The sequence below is a fragment of the Eurypyga helias genome, unplaced genomic scaffold, assembly GCF_000690775.1.
Source record: "Eurypyga helias isolate BGI_N326 unplaced genomic scaffold, ASM69077v1 scaffold4838, whole genome shotgun sequence".
Lineage (NCBI taxonomy): Eukaryota > Metazoa > Chordata > Aves > Eurypygiformes > Eurypygidae > Eurypyga > Eurypyga helias.
The window spans coordinates 428-22,492 of record NW_010267410.1 but is presented as its reverse complement, the minus strand read 5'-3'; the positions used below and the strand labels follow the sequence as shown (position 1 = coordinate 22,492).

Sequence of the window (22,065 nt, the reverse complement as noted above, 5' to 3'; positions counted from 1 at the left end):
AAAAGCCATGCTTTCTTTCCAGGGAGAGAATTAATTTCATCTAATCTTGAGTGATGACACCAGAATAGGAATGTTGTGCAATTACATCGGTACATATGTTCATACCGTCAGGTACTTTACACCCCTGTACTTGAAGGGAGTCTGCTCAGAAGCCCAGAGCTGCAGCTTCCACAAAACAGGACTGAGAACTTGTGACAATACCTCCATTTCTAAGATTTGGGTAATAGCACATGTACTACTTCATGAAAAAATTACATTATTTTCCATACACAGCCTCTTATTCTTTGAAAGACTTGTGTGTCATTCCTTCACTAAAGCATTCAGCCTCAACCAATAAAACAGATACAATGTGACTCCAGAAGAACACACCATATTAGTCGATACCTCAAAACTCTGCAAAATGTATGTGAAAAATAGGTTTCCAAAAATCACTGGGCACTGAAGGTGAAATGATTTTATTAGCATAGAAAATGACTGCTTCTGGTTCATCTGCTCACACTTCTTCAGTGGACGATGCAACTTAAAACTAATAAATATGCTGATGGATACTTTTCAAAAGTGACAACATACTTCAGTTCCAATTCTTAAGTGATAGCTTAGGACACCCAGCTTACCAGTGTATCCTTTAGGAACTGATGCCACTACACAGAACCAAGGGTGTATTTTTGTCTAATCTTGTGGCTCACTGAAACCCAGGTATGACTGAAATGCAGTCTAACTAGGACTTGGTCATCCGAAAACACCACCAACACTTCCCGATGCACTCTGCTTGTTTATGCCTTTCAGCTGTGGTTAGATGCTGCTTTAGAGCTGTGGGAAAAATCACATGTATACGTGAAAAAAATTAAAGGGACCAATTATGGATTTGCATAATTAGAAGCTAAGGTAGAATAAGTTAACAGGGACGTTAGTGGAAATTATTTTCAACAGCTTACTGTGATCTACACTTTTGCTGTAGCCTGTTTTACGCTATTCCTTTTACTTCAAATCCATAGCAGCTCTGGTCCCTTTGTTACTAACCGTTCAATAGGATCTTGACAGCAGAACTACATCTTCGTTCTCATTTAATAACTATTTATCATTCTGTATCTGCCCATTTTCAAGAAGGAATAAAGTTAAGTGTTCCAGAAATTGGAAAAAATTGAAACTTGACCTTTATTAAGTGGGTTAATTGTCACAATCTCAGCATGTATGAAATTAATGACCAAAAAGTGGAACTTCAGAGTTTCAGAAGACTAGGTTAATGTCCAAAAAAGTCTAAACTCTGACCTTCTTGACATATGCCAAAAGAAACAGCCACCCTAATAAATTACTACCTGTGTGCAATTATAATAAACCATTCCTAGCATCCAATCACTTGAATTAATTGCTGCAAGGCAGTGGGGCTTTCTTACAGGTATTCATGTTAAACCTAAAAAGATCCTCTGCAGTTCATAGGAGGCTGTTTGTGCATGCTTGCTTCTCTATGGAGATTGTTTTAATATTTCATACCTTTGTACCACAAATCTGTATACAGCCCCGCTTGTCAGCAGTGAAATTAGGAGCCTTGGCTGAGTTACTAACAGCACAGAAAGTGGTGATCCAACAAAGGGTAATGAATTTGCCTTATCCCATACCGTAAATTAATTGCTGGATGCAGGACACCTACGTAGTCCCCAGATTTCAGCCTTCCAGAGAAGAAACAGACAGCTTTTGTAAATATGGCAAACTGCAGAATATTTGCAGCTTTCACAACAAGGAAGTTAAAAAGGAAAAAGAATACTCCCTTTTCATGGAACCGAGTCAGCAGCAGCGTGTGAAACCTACCGACTCCCATGGCACCACATCAAACACGCATGAGCGGGCCAGAAGGGCAGCTAGGGCCTCTCCTGCAGGCACAGCAAGCGGATCCAGGGGGTGGGTGGGCATCCCCATCCTGACGCAAGGTCAGTAACATCTGTGAGTGAGACAAGGCACCACACGGGAATACGGCTGCTGTTAGTCTTGCCACACCGAGGAAGAGCAGTGGGATGCTACAGGGAAACTTGGCTTTTGCCCGTTGATTCTGTTTGGAGAAGAAATGACTTGTGTGTTCAGGGCTGACAAGTTGGCCCAGGTTTCAAGAATAATATATGCTTAATATTAAACAAAATCCTAAGTGTTTAAGTTCAATTATCTAATTCTGCTGGTATCTGAATCTCTGCACACGTGATGGTGATTGAGTTGGGAAATCAACATTCCTCACACATGCAAGACTTTATTCCCTATCCTCCTGCAGATTTTAAACACCTTTCTGAAGAAGCAAAGTCAAGTCTCAAAGGGCTACAGACCCGTTTCCTTCCAGTTCATGTTAAGCTGCCCAAAGGCACGAGTTGTGGTGGTCAGCATTACTTATTTTGCCATGTCTGAACTAGACTTAATTGGGAAATGATTGTCTACTTTCTCCAAATTAGGAAGTTAAATAATAATTCTGTGTGGACATACACAAAAATCTTTAGAGTAATAAAAATCAGAGAAATGGAAATAAAAGGAGTTCAGAGCACAGTCAACAGAAGGAATCACCTGGAAGACTCAGGTTCAAAAGCTTCTTCTGTTCTTGATCAACTTTTATAATAAAATAGTCCTATGCACAAAAATGTTATTTGGACAAAGGTCCCCAGGTCTAGACACACTGTGTTTCAGGGATGTGTCCCAAGTACCATGGAGTAGTTCTCCCAGGAGGGCAGAGGAGCAAATTAATGGACAACAGTGACTCCATCCCAGACTTGGCTCGGCTTGCCCTCAGCACTGACAGCAAGGCAAGCAGACACCTCTGTTCTTCACTGCCAGTTTAACACCTTACAACAGTTTGCAATTCATACGTTTTCACCTGTTCCTAGGGGAAGTGAAGCCCTTGTCTAATTGTGAAAAATATGGCTTGCTTAAAACTCCACAGTAATTACAGTACTGATTGGGAATACTCTTTCTTTGAACACTCACTGAACTTATTCTTCGGGCCAGCAACCACTGCCTCCAAGACAAGCCAGCTGGTGTTCCGTTGTCCAGCTTTTATTTTCCACTTAATGACATCTCCTGCTTTCCTCCACTATCTAGGGATGAAAAATGGCACCAGCTCCAGCTGTTAAGGCTTCCTAGCACGAGACAAAGGCAGAAGTCAAAGGTTTCTGGTTTCCAACCATTCCAGTACTGACTGTGCAACACTTTCTGGGCAACGCAAACACAGACGTCCAACTTGACTGCTTTTGTAAAGTGCCAGGTCCAGTGGATGCTGCTACCAACATAACAAAAAAAGGTATTATTTAATTTGTAGGTGAAGTTCGATGCCTACACACACTGAAAATAAAGGTAATTTTTAATGACTGAAGTCAGGGTACAAGGCAACAACCACATTTTGTTAGAAGTGCGAGTGTCCTATACCACCCACTGTACACTGCTACACAGAACAGCTTTTTGAAGCATATTTCAAAGTCTGTAACCGATAATCCAGGCGTGTAAGTAACTAAAGCACTGCATATTCAGCAAAAGGCTACAGAAAAAGGAAAAAACCCCAGGTGTTTTGGTTTCTGCTTGGTACCCTAAGATAAGCTCTTTGGTGAAAAACACAGAGAAGTTTTGCCAAACGCCAAACAATTATCATAGATAAATCTCATTTGTGTTACTAAAACTCAAGTTTTTGCCATTTACACCAACTCTATAGCAGTCAGTTTTGAAATACACTGAATACACCAGTGAACCTAAGGTGACAGAAACCCCAAAAGAATCCAGGAGCATTTGAGGCTCTTTTTCTAAGTACGGATTGAGATTTATTTATTTAAACTGAAAAATCCTCCACATGGTTTCCAAACTTGTGTCATTCGTTAAGAAATAGATGTAGGAACCGAGAAGTGCTAAGGAAGCTCTTCTCACCATGAGTCACCAATTTACGTGCTGTACTTTGTACAGCAAGCAACGCGCTCAGAGAAGGGAGCATGTTAGAAACTATTAAATATAGATGGTAATTATGTGAAAAATCATGTGGTGATTCTGATTTCAATGAGGATCGGTTAAAAATCTAGAGAAAAGGGAATGGGTGTTGCTTCATCAGAAAAACATGGTAGAGCACTGTTTTTTCTGAACGCTCCTGTTTGGAACAGAGTACGAGAAACAGCAAGGACTGACCTTCCCTCCCTAAAACGAGAAAAGGGCGCTGGATTTTGGGAGCATCTTTATTGTGTCAGACAAACACTTCAAATTATGCTTCATAATTATTTCACGTGCCTTTCTATAAAATAAGGGTGATAGAGGTGGCAGCAGCAGATACTAAATACCGTTTCTAATCACGCGACCTAGAGGAGAGTTTGTGTAACCTAAATCTTCCAGGGTACCTTTGAAGCATGCAGGTTTCACGACTCCAAGATGATCCTTCCTCTCTAAAGGCAAATTAGCCTCAGGAACGCAGCTGTTGTGGCATTGCGTAGATTTTCTGTCCATAGCACCTTTTAAAGATGTCCAAAGGAAGGAATGCTTACTTCAGCCAAGACAACACAACTTATTTGAGCCAAGATCCTAAACCGCCTTACCTCCACAGACAGAAAGGAGACTCTCAGCTCTCACGTGCTCATGACAACACGTAACTCAGGTTGAATTTACAGACGCTTTACAAGCACTTCTTTTCGGAGCGAAGGCTGTTGTTCGGTTTCGTATATCCTGAATTTATGAGCAGGGCTATATGGGCATCATTTTGCCGTAAAGAGCCAAGGAAGTTACAGGTTGTTAAGGAAATGATTCATCAGTAGGTAAGTTCATGCAAAATTCAAAAGGGCTTTTTTGTTCCTTCCTCTTTTGTTTTTGGAGAACAGTCCGAGAATCCAAGCGATGTCTTTCTTACAGGAATACTTCAGAGAGCTAGCTAAACAGAAGCAAGATTTGGCATTTAGCCTGGGATTAGTGTGAACAGCCTCTTAACCAAACATTATGAAGAAAGTTATCTTTAAAACGCTTTGAAAGGTCTGTTTTCATGACAGATGGTAATAAGGGCTCATCAGTGCCAATTTTTTTTGTTTCCACCTCAGTTTTCAAAAGCTTAAGTTTAAGGTTAGTGCTTCGGAGAAACCATTACATGCACAGAGGAAAAATGCAAATTACAAAATTAGATTACTCACTATTTTTATTGCGTGCAATGTAATTTTCTAAATAACACTAAGATGTGAAGAGCAAGAATTTGACCATGCAATTAACAGACCACTTTCCCTTTCTGTTTACTAAGAAACCCTCATTTTTTTTCTTTGCCAGCTGTTTCTCCTTTAATCTTTATCTGTACACCTGGACAGTTATTCCTCTCCCCACAGAGCCCAGAAGATACAGCAGCCAGTAGCAGGTAAAGGTTTTGCTTGCGTAATACACTCACTAGGGAAGACATGGTAGAACCATATTTTATTCAAGAAAACCCACACATTCTGTCCTGTGGTGACCACAGGCTCCACTAAGCCATAGATATCAAATACTGGAACAAAATACAGTGTATCAGATTGAATCAAAGCATTTAAATTCTGAATTACAGTTATAATTTTCAGGGAAGGCTAGTTTCAGAATTGCATCAGAGTATCTAGTACAATGTTGTGCAATGTAAGTGGTAGAAACAGAAATGGGATATTGGTCCTAATAAAAACCAAAATGTAGTTACTTTTGTATGATATTTAAACTGTCAAGACAACAATTCATAATATTCTACCAAAGGCAGCATATAGTTACAAAAATACTGGTCCAGCATCTTGTTAGTGGTGAAGCAATATCCAAGGTGCAATGGCAACGTGCCACTCCTAGTGAAATATTTTTTAAAAAACTATTTTTTCTATTTTCTCCGCACTGATACTAGCTGAACACCGAAACTGCTATGACAACCTGAAAGAAAGTCACTGCTTATCATGTGTATTGCACCAAAGAATTATGCAAAAACACATTTTCCAAGTTGCTGTATAAAAGAAGCAAAATCTAATAAAACGATGAATATGCCAAAAGACACTTTACTGTGACTGATCTTGGATGAGCAGGTTGCAACACCTATTGAGCTTTAAAAATTGTCCAAGCTTGTCCATTCTATCCATTATCTTGAACTTAAGGATACAAAGGTAAAAGACAAAGTCCTTAACATTGAGAACCTAATGAAATCTCTTTATACTTCACTCCATTCACCCCCCAAAATAAAAATACCTCCAAATACCACGGTAATTTCAAAGTCAAGCCTTGGAATTACCCTTGTTCTGATATTGCACTGTGCTAGGATTATGATGTTTAGACCTAGAAGTTTAAAATATATAGTTCAAAGGTGACCAAAACAGCTGGAGACAGTCGACCTGCTTAACCTGCGGAGGTATCCCAAGAAACGTGCATCAGATGGAGACACCACCTACATGCAAAGCGTACTGCGGACTCGGCTGTGGTCTGGACTTGGGCCAAAAATACATCAGCCTGCCTGCCTGCTGCTTCCTTCATGAAAACAGCATCAATTAATATCTTAACCAAAAGACGAAGCTGAGTAAGATCAGGTAACCCTGTCACATTCAATGTTACATCCAACAACAGAGAAATGAAGTAGCAGCAGACAGGAATATTAATCATAATTTCCTTTTAATAATGGTTTAGTCAAAAGTGTAGCTTTGAAAATCTCTAGCTAGTTGTGAAAACCTGAAGAAGCTGGGAAGCAACCTCACTTTGAACAGTACAGTTTAAAGCTCTAGCTTGGCCTATCTGCTTTCAAACTCTCCATTAGCACTGCCAACCTTGTAAATAAAAGGTACCGCCTGGAAATAAAAAGAAGTCAGCCTTCAAAAGTTGGTGAATGTTGTATTGTAGCAGCCTGACTGAAGAAGAAAGATGCGAGAATTTTTATACAGTAAACAAAAGACAAAGTAAACTGAAATCTTCAGAAATCACTTTAAGTGTATACAATTTGGGTTCTCATCAACATGTAAAACTACCAATCATAAGGTTGCCACCTTACCTTTTTCTGGACTGGCATACCTGATTTTAAACAGGTTTTCCTCCAGTCTCCCAAGTTTCTGATCCTCTTACCCAGTTTTCTGCTGTACTGCTCTCCCACCTTCATGCTGAATACCGAGTCAGTCCTGCCTTCTGCTTTTCTTGGCAGGAGGCAGAGCAAGCTTTTAATTTCGGTAGTCAGAGTGACAGAACAATAAAAGTACAGCAGATAGAAGAGCTTAATTCTTCCCCAGGAAGAAAATACATTTGGTTCAACAAAGGGCTGCAAAATCTTCCAAAGGCACCTCTTTCCCCAGTTTTTGCCTGAAAGCAAGATGGCAATCTTAATTGAAAAGGGATGCTAAATCTTTTAAATAACTTAAAAATTCATTTTTTATATAAAGCAGCAAAAACATTTTTCTCTGCAGAAAGAGAAATGTTAACAAAGAAACACACCAACATAAATGCACTGTTCATAAACTTCAGCTAATTTAATTTCACGAGAAAGTAAGATTTTCGGACTATTCTTTAACCTCATCAGTACTTTCTGAAGAAGATTCTTTGGCATCTTCAGTCTCTCTGTTGCTTTTCTCTTTGTTTAGATTTTCACTTTCTGATTTGGTCCCATTCAATAGAGAGTTTTCACCATTTACAAACCCATTCTCTGTGACTTCAGTATCAATAGCTTCATCAATCTTTAAGTCCCCTTGCTCTTCCACATCTTCTAGGTTTCTCAGGACAATAGGGAGTCTAGAGTCTGCCACAGTGTTCTCCAACAAGGCAATATTGCTCTCTTCATATTTAGGAAGCGGAGCTCCATCTGCCATTTGTTTGGTATAATACTCTCGGCTAGCAGCTGCACTCTTCACTGCCTTCTCCAAGATCTCTTTTTCACCTAAGCGCAGTTTGATGGACATTATCGCATGTGAAGTAAGGTCATGGGTCTCCAAGAAGGATTTATCACCCTGTTGGAGAAGAAAAAGCAAGTTAGTAACAACCAACACAATGAAGCAATCCCTCAACCGTGCTTCTCTATGCGAACGCCCTAAGTGACACCAGGTTCTTCAGGCTGAGCCAAATGGACATATTTGAATGAGGGGGTCTGCACGGGGTTGCAGTGAAATTTCTCAAGAATTCACGAGGAAGCCAAAAATTTCTCCACATAGATCAGCCTGCCCAACAACTGATGTCAGGAGACTTCACAGATACACAGAACATGTAGGTTCACTTAAGCGCTCGCAACAGTAGGGCACTACTTCAGTCTGGAGAAGGCAACTGACAGACAACAGGTTGAAACCCATTCCCTATTTGCAGAGAAAAAGCAGGTGCCCTATATTTGGAGACTTAAAGAAAAAATACATTAAGAAAATTTTCCTTTTTGCCATCTTAATTGATTTTCCTTAGATAATGCAAATCATTTTCTACACTTCAAGTACAGAAGGAATTTTATAGTAACATTCAGATCAAAGTCCGTAAAGACAAGATAAGGGACAAAATATCTTTTCCTACAATCATAACGAACATTTCAGACATTTAAATTACATATAACGATAATTTTACCTCCACAGTTGTTTTATAGGTTTTCAAAAGAAGGGATGCTCTGGCTTCCAGGAATGTCCAAAGTTTGACTTCGTTGTCCCAGCTGATGGGAAACTCAGAGTTACCCAGAGTGAAGATTTTGTCAATGGCGTGCTCGCCTATCAAGTGTTCCTTCAGCTCTTCTGCAAGAAGTATAAAACCAATCTGTTAAAAACAATCTCATCATTCACTTTGTCAGTTGACAAACTGCAGAAAGATTTATTTTCAATAGTATAGCCTTGAGCAGTTAACAAAAAAAAGTCTTCTCAAATAAGAATTATCAGATATGCCAGTTATTTCTAGCATTCTTCTCAAAGCGGCAACTGGAAGTCTTGAGGTTAGCAGAAAATGGACCTTCTGCACCACTTGGAAATAAAGATACTTTCTATATCACAGCCTCCCATACACACCATAGCTCTGTGATGGCGAAATAGAATGTTTTGTAAATTACCTGATAAACAAAGAGTTCAGTGAACTTTTTGATAATAAAAGGAACAGGCCAGAGAGTGTGCAAATAGCAATGGACTTGTTTTTCCTACTGTTTTGGTAATCTTTTGCAGTAGCAGAAACTCCCTACAGTCAGTCAGAAAAGACATCCATCAAACAAACCTCATACAGAGTAGAAAATGTTTAATCAGCTCCCTGACATTACACAAATTCCAATAATCTTGTAATTGCCAAATTTCACTCCTGTGAAGCAGTTATCACGAACTTCACAAGCCACTTGCATGTAGTTTTTCAACAAATAGTTTTCTTACACTGTGTTCAAGACACATGAATCATCTGAGCACGATCATATATCACAGTAGTGCAGTTAAAACGTTTACTAGCTATACCATTCACCCCCTCATCTGCATCCTAAAAATTCTTTTTCCTTCAATTACTTCCCTGAAGTGGTGAGGCAGTTGGACTAGATAATCACTGTAGGTCACTTCCAACTGAACTATTCTATTCTAATTTCTTAGTAAGTTCTAAAAGATAGATGACAGGATGCAGTGAAAGTTTAACACTAAGGAAGATGGGTTCTTTTTAGTAAAGAAAGCAAAGAGAGCACATGTAAAAACTTAACAACTTCAAGTGTTCTTACTGGTATTAAAATCCACATCATCTGCACAGCATCCCTAACTGCAAGGGAATTCTCTCACTGTCACATCTACAACCTTCAAAACGGCATCTAACCAGCGAGCAAACCTTTAATCAGGAGTTTCACATGCACATATTAGGTGAATATTTATCAATTGTACATATATTTTTCCCCCACAAACCCCCGTAACATAACAGAAACACTACAAAGACAGTTTGCAAATACATAAGTGGGTTTTAGATTATGAATTACCAAAATATTGAAAATATTCAAGATTAAAATGCCTCCTCCATACTACTCCTGCAGTACGGAATATTCCAATTCTAAATGACTCTAGCAGCAATGGCTAATACGCTACGATTTTAACCATGTAAACCCTTAGGTCTCACACAATCTTGTTCTGTGAACCATTTTTAAACCTAAGAGCTAAAGATCAAGCTCGCTCATTCACAACAGCTTGGGGAGAAAAAAACAAATTAAATTGCATCACTTCATGCTTTAAGAGCACCAAAAGGGCCTATGTTACCAAAATATTCCCTCACATGACATGGCCAAAGACCAGGTTTCTCACTAGCTTATAGATCCCTTTTCTTAACCTCAACTCCTCAACTTTTCTGATCTTCTAGCTTAATGTTTTATAGAAGTGTCTATTGCATCCCTGCATTAAAAAAAACAACCAACCAACCAAAACCCCAAACCAAACATAAATTAGGTCATCTTCATAAAACATCTTACCTTCACTCATACAAAACACTCGAAGGAAAGCCAAAAGCTGGGCAGAGATTGGAGGCTCAGTGGAGTGCAAGGCAAAAACACTAGAACTGACAAAAGACACAAACAGCAACAGTAAATGCAAGTTCTGTTGTCATACCCTTGACCTTATTTCAACACAAAACACCTTAAAGTACGCAACAAATGCACTGTTACAAAAGTAACTTCTAAAAAATTAGGTAATACTAGTTCAAACTGAAGAAAAGCTTCCCTAACCTGTATCTGAAAAGAATGATTATCTCTACAATTTTACAATTATTTTTATAAAGCTTTCATAATAAATCCATGAAGATGCAGTGTTTCACATCTGCTGCTCCTAACAGTACTCTCTGGACTGAAAAGACTAAAGGAAAATGCTGTGGTTCACGTACTGAGCATCGTAGTATGTCTGCAAGGGATAGGATAGAAAGAAAAACCACAGACTGCTTCCAATTAATCCTTGCTCTGTTTTTGTTCAAACGGTCATTAAAGCAAAGGCTTTTTTCCTTTTATATCATCCAAATTAGATGATGATATAACTCAAAGAACTTCTGTAAATATTATTACAATAACTTTAATTTGCTACACAAACAGAAGAAATATTACACCTAAGAAAACTATCCTAGAACAGCTTTACATATGCTCTACTGGACACTATATACGTTGGAAATGTTTAAAAAAAAAACCCATGGCATTGCATTTTACTTACGTTGGGATACCAGCACGAGCTAAGACCTCTGCCTTCATAGCATACAGCCTGTCACTTTTACTCACGCCAAGCTTTATTTTCACTCTGTCATGTGAATTATTATCAAAGAAAAAACCACTGTGGATCACAAATTCAGCGTTTGACCGAGTGCCATAAAAAATGTAAATCTAGAAGGATGAAAAAAGAAGTGAAGGGACAGGGAAAAAAGCTTAAGATCAGCTCACAAAACTGACATAATTTGAAAGTTATTTCCTGAAAGAGTTACTATTTTGAGTACAAGGTATATTTGGTTACGTAAAGAAACACACTTTGCTTTCTGGTATCGATTCAAGGGCTGTATATAGTGTGGCAACATACTTTACAGGTAAATGTAAACATACCCATGCAACAGACTTTGAAAGGGAGAAGAGGTTTTTATGCTATATTTTAAAAGTGCTTTGTTTTAGCACACTGTCATAAAATAGCAGCGTATGGAAATAAGCTTTCAAAGATCCTGTGCCTTTTAAAGGCTAAAAAAATCTGAAACAAGGAGGGCCGATGAAAAGAAACGGTGTTTCTGTGGTCATTTTCCCCCTATACATCCACTCTAAAGAGTAACCTACACTGCTGATGGATCAACTTTGCTTTTGATTTAATGTACCTTAAGACATGGATATCCCAAAGTGTATCGTACAGAGAGATCTGATCTGTGTTCAGCCAGTATTTGTGTTGTAATCTGAACTTATTATCTAAAGCAAATAGTTACTTTAATTTACATTTTAAAAAAGCAGCTCCTAAATATAACATGCAGAGAGTGTCTAATTTGGGGCTGTCTGAAGTACATGGGGGCGAGAGGTCAGGGTAGCAACTGTTCTCCCACAGCAGGAGGGTATTTTCCCCTTTTGTTTGATAATGGAATTGTCAGTCAGAAGAAAGTTCCAACCGCTACAGAACTCCCTTCTTAACATTAAGGCAAAGCTAGGAGCTTCCAATCCTCCCTAGCTGACAGAGAGGCTGCGGCTGTGTTCTTTTAAGGGCTCAACACCACTAACAATGCCATTTACCTTCTTTGTTTTCAATTTCAGATTAGAAGTACTTCACCTAAGCACTAAATGCTTAAGTGTTATATTAAATTATAGTAAACATCATACTGTAACACACTCATATAATGAGGAAATGACACGCCGAGGTATGTTAAGGCAGTGGTTAAGGAGAGAGATGCTAAGCCTCTCAAGTTTTAAAATCACTGTGATACACCTCATGTTAAACTACAATATATATATTCACATACCATGGTCAGATTATACAGCATGCTTTACACTCTAAGATTGTTTTACAAAAAATAATTAAACAGAATGAGGAAGTTGCTTTATTCAAAGCCAGTGTTTGATAGACTCTGCCGACTTCTGCTGCCTCACATTTTTTAGTAGTTAAAGCAAGGATCATACACTCTTCTTGCTGAAACTGTAACAAATAACATCTGCACAGTGTATTAAAAGACTGAAGCATTGTATAATTAAAGTGCTTTAACGATGTCGATAACAGTTAAATTTTGCACAGAATAAGAAAAAAAAAATAAGCCTGATAAATAGCAGACAAAGTGAAACTACAAAAATAAAATCAAAACAGAGGAAGCCTCTATAATTGAAAGGGAGAGAGCAGCCAGAACAGCTATCTGACACATCCATTGCCAGCTGTGGAAAATTATAAATTGGATCACTTTTGGAAAAACTGCGCACCCTTTTTAACTCATCATATCGGTATTGGAAAAAACAGCAAATATTTGACTACCATAACAAATTCTAAGAGCAACACAAAAAATATACAATCACTGTAAACCCCAGCATAGCAATGAAGATAAATATACTGCTGGAAAGACATGCTTAAAAAAATTTTTCAGACACATCTTTGTTAAAAAAAAGAAGGTAACAGTACATAAGAAAAATAAAAATCAAACTATTATTATGCGTAAGACTGGCAAAACAATACACTAAAGGTAATAACTCAGACTGAGTTACAAAACATTTCAGGATGGTTCATAGACAGTTTTTTCTGGCCATGCTGACTACAGCTGCACAAGCAGGAGGAAAAACGGAGGGCTGCTACATTTGAGGGCTTAGGCTGACTGCTGACACAGCACAGGAACCCTCCTACCAGATATTTCCTACACTCCTGGAACCCCTGTCATCAACACATCACTAGTTTTAAGGCTCACTTTTGTTTCTTAGCAGTTCTAAACAAAATACTGGATTCTGAACTGTTCCAGGCATCTCTGCAAGACTCGCCCCTTGGTACTTTCTGTGTCAGGATGAAGGGGTGTGTGCATGCCTGTATGAAAGGGAGGGAGTATGTTTTTATGTCCTTTCTCATTTTCACTAAGCATGGGAATAGTAACACGGGTAAAATGACTGGCAACTACACTGCATTTAACCTCTTGTTAAATGAAGACTGACAATAAACACGAACCAACAACGTTTCTAAGAAAGACTCTACAATCTGCTATTGCAGACAAAGTGACACCCCAAACCTATTTATCTTTGGTCCTTGGATATGGCCTTTTAGTAATTTCATCCAGAATACTAAACGCAAGTGTCTGTGTATGTGCATTTACCAGTGGTTAAATATCTCAACTAGTTCTCTAAAATACGAGGAATCAAAACTCTACTAAAGCTGTATCTACCAAGTGATAGAAAATATTCTGCTCTGAAAAACATGCGCTTATTCAGTTCGGTAGTATTCTCACACAAAATTAGCCCAGCATAATAAAATTCAAATGTAGCTGGGCTTAATCCACACCACTGCTATTAAAATTTTATAGGGTGCTACTAAGTGTCCACAAAACTGAATTAATTAACAACTAGGTAGATAATTGTTCACACTACCTGTTCTCCAGGCTTGAAATCTTGAAGTGCTACACATTCGCACCGGTCATCTTCTAAATTGTAGCCTGTAGTGATCTACCCAAGGGAAGAGTAACAAAAGCACCATTAGCATTTAACATTTCTCTCCCCCACCATTGACAAAACATCATTCTATTGGAAATAGAATATTAACAATAGCAATTGCAGATATTTCTTTCTCTGCACAATACAATATACCTGGTAGTAATTGTTTCACGGTTCCTGAATAATCTCTTAAAAAAAAATAAAAAATAAAAAAATCTCTGCATTAAAGAAATCTAAGGGAAGAAATAACTTACCTGAAGTGAACAGAAGGCTCTGAGGAAAGTACCCTCCATAGACCACAGACAGTCCCGTGCTAAAGCCAGCAGCTTGTTATAAAGTTCTGGAGCTTTCAGTCACTCCCATGAGGCCCAAGGGAGCAAGGCACTGACAGCTCTATATGCTGCGCTTTATCCGTCAACTGCCAGCACATTTTTGATCTCTCAGTGAAAAAGGATTAGGTAACTGTGGATCTTTAGGGGATACAATCTTCAGAGAATTATAATTTACTTGCAAATAATCCCTTTATCTAAAGTTAAGTAATACCCTTAAAATGCTAAAAGATTTTTTTTTATGGTAGCTGGCAATGGAAGAGGATACATTCTCCTAACAAACCTGTACTCTGAAAAAAAATTTACAAAACTGAAGTAGTCACACTAACAAGTAAAACTGTCCTAAAAATGTAATACTTTCTTAAAGTGACAAACAGCATGTTCTTGTATTACCAAAGATGCAGGCACAGATGCAGCCACAGGATGGACCATAAGCTGCTGAACAATCAAGAAGCAACTTTTATGGTAGATACTCTGAATTCAGTATTGACATCTAACTTATGGGAAGGTTTTTCTGGGCCCAGTGAAAAACCTAGAAAACAACAAATATACTCTCTCAGGCTTTGTAAAAGAAGACATACTCGTTTGTAAGCTGACTTACACGTGAATTGCGGTACACCCTGATTCCCATCCTGGATGCTGTTTGTCCAAAGACAGAACTCAATGGGTTACTGTGAAAGCTTGGTCAACGGTTTACATCTTAATAGTTTTACACTGTTTGCATCATAAAGTGTGCATTTGTCAGCCAAAACAGTGCTTTCAAGGTGAGCACAGGAAATCCTTCTGAGGCAGCAACTCCAAAATGGCAGCTACAAGCACGGGCAGCCTGGCCCCGCGGAGGCCTGCGGAACTGCTCTGCATGCGGACACCATCACTCCAGGTCTGCTTATGGCCTTGTGGTATGCTGAGATCGGAAAAGAACACGCGCTACGGCCTACTGCAAAACACAGGTTGTAGTACTTGAACGCAGAAATTCCTGTACATTCACCCTGCTGGACTGAAGAATTTTTAATTGAGGTCTCTCGTTTAGAAGGTTATATAACCCTGAATTGCAGGCTGCAAGAGCTAAAGGATTTACCTTTGCTATGACAAATGTACCTTTCAAGTTCAAATACAGTCATCTTGAAAAAAACCTGCAACTTCCATTCAAAACAGGGAACCCTTGACAAGCATTTGACCTGTCCTGAAATTTTCTTAGTGTGTAAAATCTATGAAATACTTCTGAATGTGAAAACACCATTCCAGTTTCTTGAAACACCTGTGAAACAGGAGGCTTTCAAGGACTGGGGAAATTCCAGTATGTTAAGAGAAGGATTCTGTCAGTTTAAGCATGCTTCACTAGTGTACTGTTCGGTTTGGGGATCGTTTTTTAATTTTGCCTTAAAAAAAAAAAAAAAGCAGTACTATTGAAAGACTTTTCTATAAAGCATAATAGAGTGCTAGACTCTTATTTCCTCTTTCTTTTAATAGCAGTCATGTAAGAGAATTAACAGGGTGTTTACTTCTCTTCCCACATGATAGCTGACAAATTGCATCCCTTCAGTTTTATTTCTGAAGCAGACCGATACATGAATTTCAAGTTGTGCATAAAGCTTGCAATAGTCTGCTTGGTCAGTGATTAAGGATGGACCCAGCCCAACAGGCAGAACATAGCTTATTTAAAGCTTTGGCAGAACTGGTAATCAACCTCGGACTGTCAAAATACAATCCCACTAAAGAATAACAATGAGAAATGCATGAAGACAACCATTTTGATATAGTTCTTAGAGGCAGGTTGATCTAATTAATAGCGTCAGAAGCAAGAAAAAGCTGGATGGACCTAGCTCCAGTTAAAACCCAAAGACCCTTTTATTATCTAGGTCGTGGAAAGGGGCCCTGTGGAATAAAGCAAGAACAGGGATCTAGAGTAGCTGATTGAGTCAAGAAGTATTTCAGCACTATGCTTGGAATAGACTGAACAGGGGCACATGCGACCTTTTGTTTCTTATTATCCGCAATAAAGAACACTTCCCTTCATGTATTTCATTAAAGGGATGTGCTATGATTAGAGCAGACCCCACCCTCATCTCACTCTACAATAATATAAGCTACAGTACAGACAGCTTACAGTTTTCTTCACAGCTTACCTTAGCAGTTTTTTCCCCTATTTCTAACAGTACCAGGAAACTAACACACAACAGAAATGACTTCAGTAGATTTTCTTTGCACATTATCAATATTACAGTTGTCCTATACTTCCTACATCTATAATCATCTAAACTAGTTTCTGTAGAAATATGAAACCAATAAGTAAAATCTGTATATACATACAAAATATTTAAGTTCAGCATACCCACCCACCCACTAACCCCCAGCCCTTTAGGATACACCTCAGCATAAAAAACCGCTTCCAACCCTGACATACTACTGCACTAGCAGGTTTGGCTCCTTGGCTCCATATCAAACCCACTGTTAAAGAGCATAATAAAAATAAAAATAACTTTATCAATTTAAATTCAAGTTTGAATGATTAAAACGACATAACTAGCTGCTCTTTTAATATAGGCTACTTAATTTTTTCCTTCCCAGAACCTTAATTCTCTTCCTCCTTCTCCCAATCCCAACTTTGAAAGCATTCATTAAGGGTTGTCTAATGAATATAGACAAGTCTCTGCAAAAGCATCTGAAAGAAATGCCCAGCAGGGAAAGGGTACAGGAAGTACTGATACTTGCAGCTAAGACTTACATTGCTTAAAATTCAGAAGTGTATACTTTTGTAATCTTCTTTACATTGGAGACACTCATACAAGCTTTGATTTAGCAATAAAGTTATGACATTGCGTAAGAAATAGTGAAAGGCAAGAATCACTGTTAAAGAACAACACGTAATCACCTTTTAATAGGGAAAAATAAATAGATAAAACCCCCTCAAACACTTGCAACTTTGTAGCCTAGCCTACTGTGCTATTTGGTACAGGCACAGTAACAATAAACTAGCAAAATGTCAAGTGAAAAACAACTTGCTTTACAATTTGTTCATTCAAAGCAGGCTTTTCTCATACTAACAATACTAAGACACGCTGCTGTCTTAACAGTCAGGTCAGCTCTCCCACAAAAGAGCCAGATTACATGAACAGCATGGTCATGTTCACTGCTCACAGTAAATAATGTTATCTACTGGAAACACAATTAGGTGGTATGAATTTTGAAGCGCACATAAGACTGGCTAAATAACATAGCTAAACCATCCTCTTATGGGTTTCCATTTCCTCACTTCAACACTAACTACCCTGTTAATGAAATCGAGACCTCATTTTCTGAACTAGCTCCTGTAAGCCAAAATGTCAGCAGGTCTGACTTTCCATATACATATGTCACCTTTTAAATGTTTAATATGCCCTAAAGTAGTATTTTTGCATTTTGTTTCTTTGATGTAGCAACAGATGTACTGTTTTGTTGAACTAGGCTTTGTTCTTGTTGTTGCTGTCTCCATAACAAGGCTCTTTGGGCATGGTTAGGAGAGCAGGCAATATTTCTTAGTTGCAAACATCTAACCACTTTCCCTAGTGGTAGCTACAAGAGGGAACCTCCATCATTGTCTGCTTTTCTATTCTCAGAACAAATCTGTCCAGTATTGTGAATCTTTTTCAGCCCATCAGAAACAAAAATTCCATGTCAGAAGAATATCCAAACTTGGCTGGAAAAAAGGTATCATGTAACTGACAACTTTTACAGGCACATTATATGTCTCATAGACATAACTGCATGCAAGCATGCAATCACTTCTGAAGTCTTCTCTAGATGAAGAAAGTTCTCCCTGAAAAGCTATCGTAAGACACTGAAGAAACCGACAAATCTTTCTTTCAGATAGTAGTTTTTTAGGGTCACCTGGTAAGATAGAATACCTGTATTAAGAAGCATAATGACAAGTGTTATTATTAACCTGTCCTGCAGCACTTGAAAGGCTGAATACTTAAGCCTAAAGCCTTTCAGCAACACTGAAGACATCCTTACCAGTCCATTAGTATGATTACACATGTCCCATAAAGGTATTAGAGCCAATGTAACTCTGGAACCATCTTCTGTCGGAATCTGGTTCTGCCGTGTCATAACAGAGGAAACAGCCCATCTACAAAAATTAAGAACATTAGATGGTCAGTGTTCAAAACATCAATATATGATTGGCTACATTCCAACCTGAAGCAATCGTTGAGGCTGGGAGTTTCCAAACCTAGGTCAGTGTGAGCTTTAAGAAAACCATAGCAAAAGTAGAAGACAATCCCACCAGCAGGAGAAGCGGCAGCTCCTAAGTTTCCAAAACAGGCACACAGGCCAATTCCTAAATCAGGCTTGCAATCCCACCTCTCTTCTCCACTCCCTGCAACAGGACCTTCATACTGTCCATTACCTCAACCAGGACCCACTCCCACGTCACCTTCTGCTTCCCCAACCCTTCACTGCACACATACCTCTCACCACACATCCCAGTCCCGAGGCCAGCTATTCCTGCAGCCTTCAGAGTAGTTCACAGCAGTACCTCTCATCTGTGTGCAGACTCTTGTAAGAGCCAGGAGGTATTTTTCACCTCACTCCCTAAAAACCTTATGTACTGCATGGATGGAAATGGAACGGAAACCATAGTCATCACCTGACACATACATGGTATTATAGTAAGTGCTTCTCTTCACTTTACAAACTTTTGGCTTAAATCAGTATTGCTGAATTTTCTACTTAACAGGATAAAGAAGAAAAAAAAGCCCCAATACCCCGAACAGATAGCCAGGTAAAATATCCAGTTAAAAAGAATGAAGAAAGTATAAGATAGTTTAGCAGGCAGACATTATTCAAAACCCTTCTAACTCAGGTTAAGCAAAGTAAATGCCAGCTGCCTATTCAAACTTAAAAACCTGCAAAGCTTAACATTTCAGAATTTTGTAAAATTTGATTTTTATTTCAGATAAAAATGAGTATTAAATGACAGAGGGGAAAGAATAATCTTAGTTTCACTATGTTCTGGCCTTGAAACATATATTTGTTGGGGTTTTCTTAGGAAAATAAAAAAAGGAAAAGGTCAAAATAATTTTAATTCTCACTGAATCCACCACAAACAGGTATTTAATATACAGAATTAGACTTTCAGAAGGACTAAAGATTGCTTAGAAAGATACCATCAAATTGAAGTCTACTCAATTTCTAAAAAAGTAGGTTAAAATTGTGGATAATTCTGATATACAGTTTGAAACATAACAGAAATGTGTCTTTCTAATTGTTGTACTATCTCTGCAAAATTTTAGACTATTTCACATATAAGTTGGCGTGTTCCTCTGCGATGCTGTGAGGGAAGCATGCTTTGAAAACCCCATTTTCATAGAGTTACTCAAAAGTACAACTAGGCTAAAAAAAAAAAATCCCTGTCAGACCTCATGAATGCCTTTTATTCATGCTATTTTAACCACTTAACAAAATTAAAGCTTTTGCTATCTTAATTATTCTTTTTATCTTAATTATGTCACCCCGTATAGCACCTCCAAGTGACACTCATGCTTCATACATACAAGTTCTCCAGCCTTCCTGTTCAATAGCCACTGAAAATACTAGTTTTTATTACTATGTGCTGGTAAAGCAAAAGAAAAAAGAAATAATAATAAAAAAACCTCAAACCCCAAACTTCCTGCAATGTCAACTGAATTATTTTCTTAAGAAACAATGAATTACCTTACTAATGTCAGACTATGTGTGTCAGTTGGCTAAATTAACTGCTTATAATGATTCTTCCTTTGTAACAATTAAAATCTGCATATTTATTTTACTTTGTTCTTCATTAAGAAAGTGTATTAGTATCAAATCCTACATTTAACATTTCAATAACAATAGGGCTTTCTCACCAATGAAGCATTTCCAGAGTCCCACAGTTCAATATATTTAAAAAAAAAAAAATTAAAAGACCAACCTGTAGTCGTCATAAGTGAAAGAATCCTTTAAGGGCAGTTTGCTGGCATTAGGATGGGTCTGGGAAATGCAAGTTGCAGAAAAAGGTGAAAAGGGAAAGAAAAGAGAAATCAGAAATCAGTCAGCAGAATTTCATTATTTAGCTGCCTAACAGATCCTAACAAGAGCCAAATGAAGCAGGAGGCGTCCAGCCGCGCTACAGAGGGATCATCATGCTATTATGCTCTCATACATCACTGTCAACTTAATTTGTTGTGCCCAGCAGCCGCCATAAATCTGTTTCTTCATATTTCAAGACTGGAACCCACAGACATCGTAGAAAAATGAAAAATTTAAGGTGGACTGAGTATGCAAAGGTGAAACAGAACCCAGCCCTTGGTGCACGGTGGGGGACAGAAATCAGACAATAAGCACATATTAAGTTTCACCAACTTCCACGTTTTTCCTTTTCTCTGGGATATCAGTAAGGTATTCCACAAATGCAAGTAAAAATTATACATACAAGATTTTAAATGTTTACTCGAGACCTGTAAGGGTTTTATTCGGTACAAGTTGCACTACACCTCCAAAACAAAACAGACCAAGATACTGAGGCACCTGTGGTGACCAACATCAGTTGGGTAGTACCTACATTAGCCATCTACGCAGCCGCCATAAATCTGTTTCTTCATATTTCAAGACTGGAACCCACAGACATCGTAGAAAAATGAAAAATTTAAGGTGGACTGAGTATGCAAAGGTGAAACAGAACCCAGCCCTTGGTGCACGGTGGGGGACAGAAATCAGACAATAAGCACATATTAAGTTTCACCAACTTCCACGTTTTTCCTTTTCTCTGGGATATCAGTAAGGTATTCCACAAATGCAAGTAAAAATTATACATACAAGATTTTAAATGTTTACTCGAGACCTGTAAGGGTTTTATTCGGTACAAGTTGCACTACACCTCCAAAACAAAACAGACCAAGATACTGACCACCACTGACCTGTGGTGACCAACATCAGTTGGGTAGTACCTACATTAGCCATCTACACACAGTCCCATCTGAAGTGGAGCAATGCCATTTGAGAACACATACTGCGGTTTTCATTAACAAGCACAATATTTAGATTTTAAAAAGGCTTTGAGAAGCTCTAATACCTGTTACTTTTCTGGTCAATTAGCTTATTACAAGTTTCAAAAATACAGGTAGCTTTCAGACCACACTTTTTTCAGAACTTGGTCCCAATTCATAAATGGAAAGACAAAATAGCTTAAATTTTAATCTTCAGGTTCAATTAGAATCCCAGAATCGTTTGGTCTCAGGGACAAATCGAAGCAAACGATCAAACGGTTATTTCAGAAGATACAAATGATTTTTTGCATAGCTCTGTCTTTGCGACACTCTTAATGCACGGAGCTCCGCGTAGTATGCAGTGTTTTACCCTTGATGCATTAGCATCACAAGTGCACGGTAATTTATCATTCCTCACTGTAATGTACTTGCTGGCACTGTGTGCAGGACAGTAGGGGATGAGGTAAAAGTGGCTCAAACCGTAAATCAATTAGAAAACAAAAGCTTGTGCTCGGCGCGCAATTTTAGGCAAATTATATATTACAAAAGGCTGCCAATTGGGTGTTAGGTCCCAGGTGTCTGTTCTCCCTCAGCCTCTCCAGTTAACCCTTTGGATGGGCTGTCTCTGACGCCTGACCGAAGTTAACAATTCCAGCGACTGCTGTCCCTTCCCTCCCTTTTTACTTTTTCTCTTTATAAAGCACTCTGTGTTTCCGTATCATTTTCATTCACATCGATGGTCACTGCAGACTTCCTCCAATTTAAACTGGAG

General features: G+C 38.4%; 1 protein-coding gene across 1 annotated transcript; it reads right to left on the bottom strand.

Annotated features, from left to right (window-relative positions):
* Positions 1-7,412: 7,412 nt before the first annotated feature.
* On the bottom strand, positions 7,413-20,298 carry LOC104513899 (histone-lysine N-methyltransferase setd3; the record flags this gene model as incomplete). The annotated part of the gene is made up of 7 exons (XM_010157399.1): positions 7,413-7,901; positions 8,497-8,657; positions 10,334-10,419; positions 11,058-11,224; positions 13,919-13,993; positions 18,304-18,418; positions 20,240-20,298. Coding segments are annotated over 7 exons (1,107 nt in total), but the record flags the coding sequence as incomplete, so codon positions are not given.
* Positions 20,299-22,065: the final 1,767 nt, after the last annotated feature.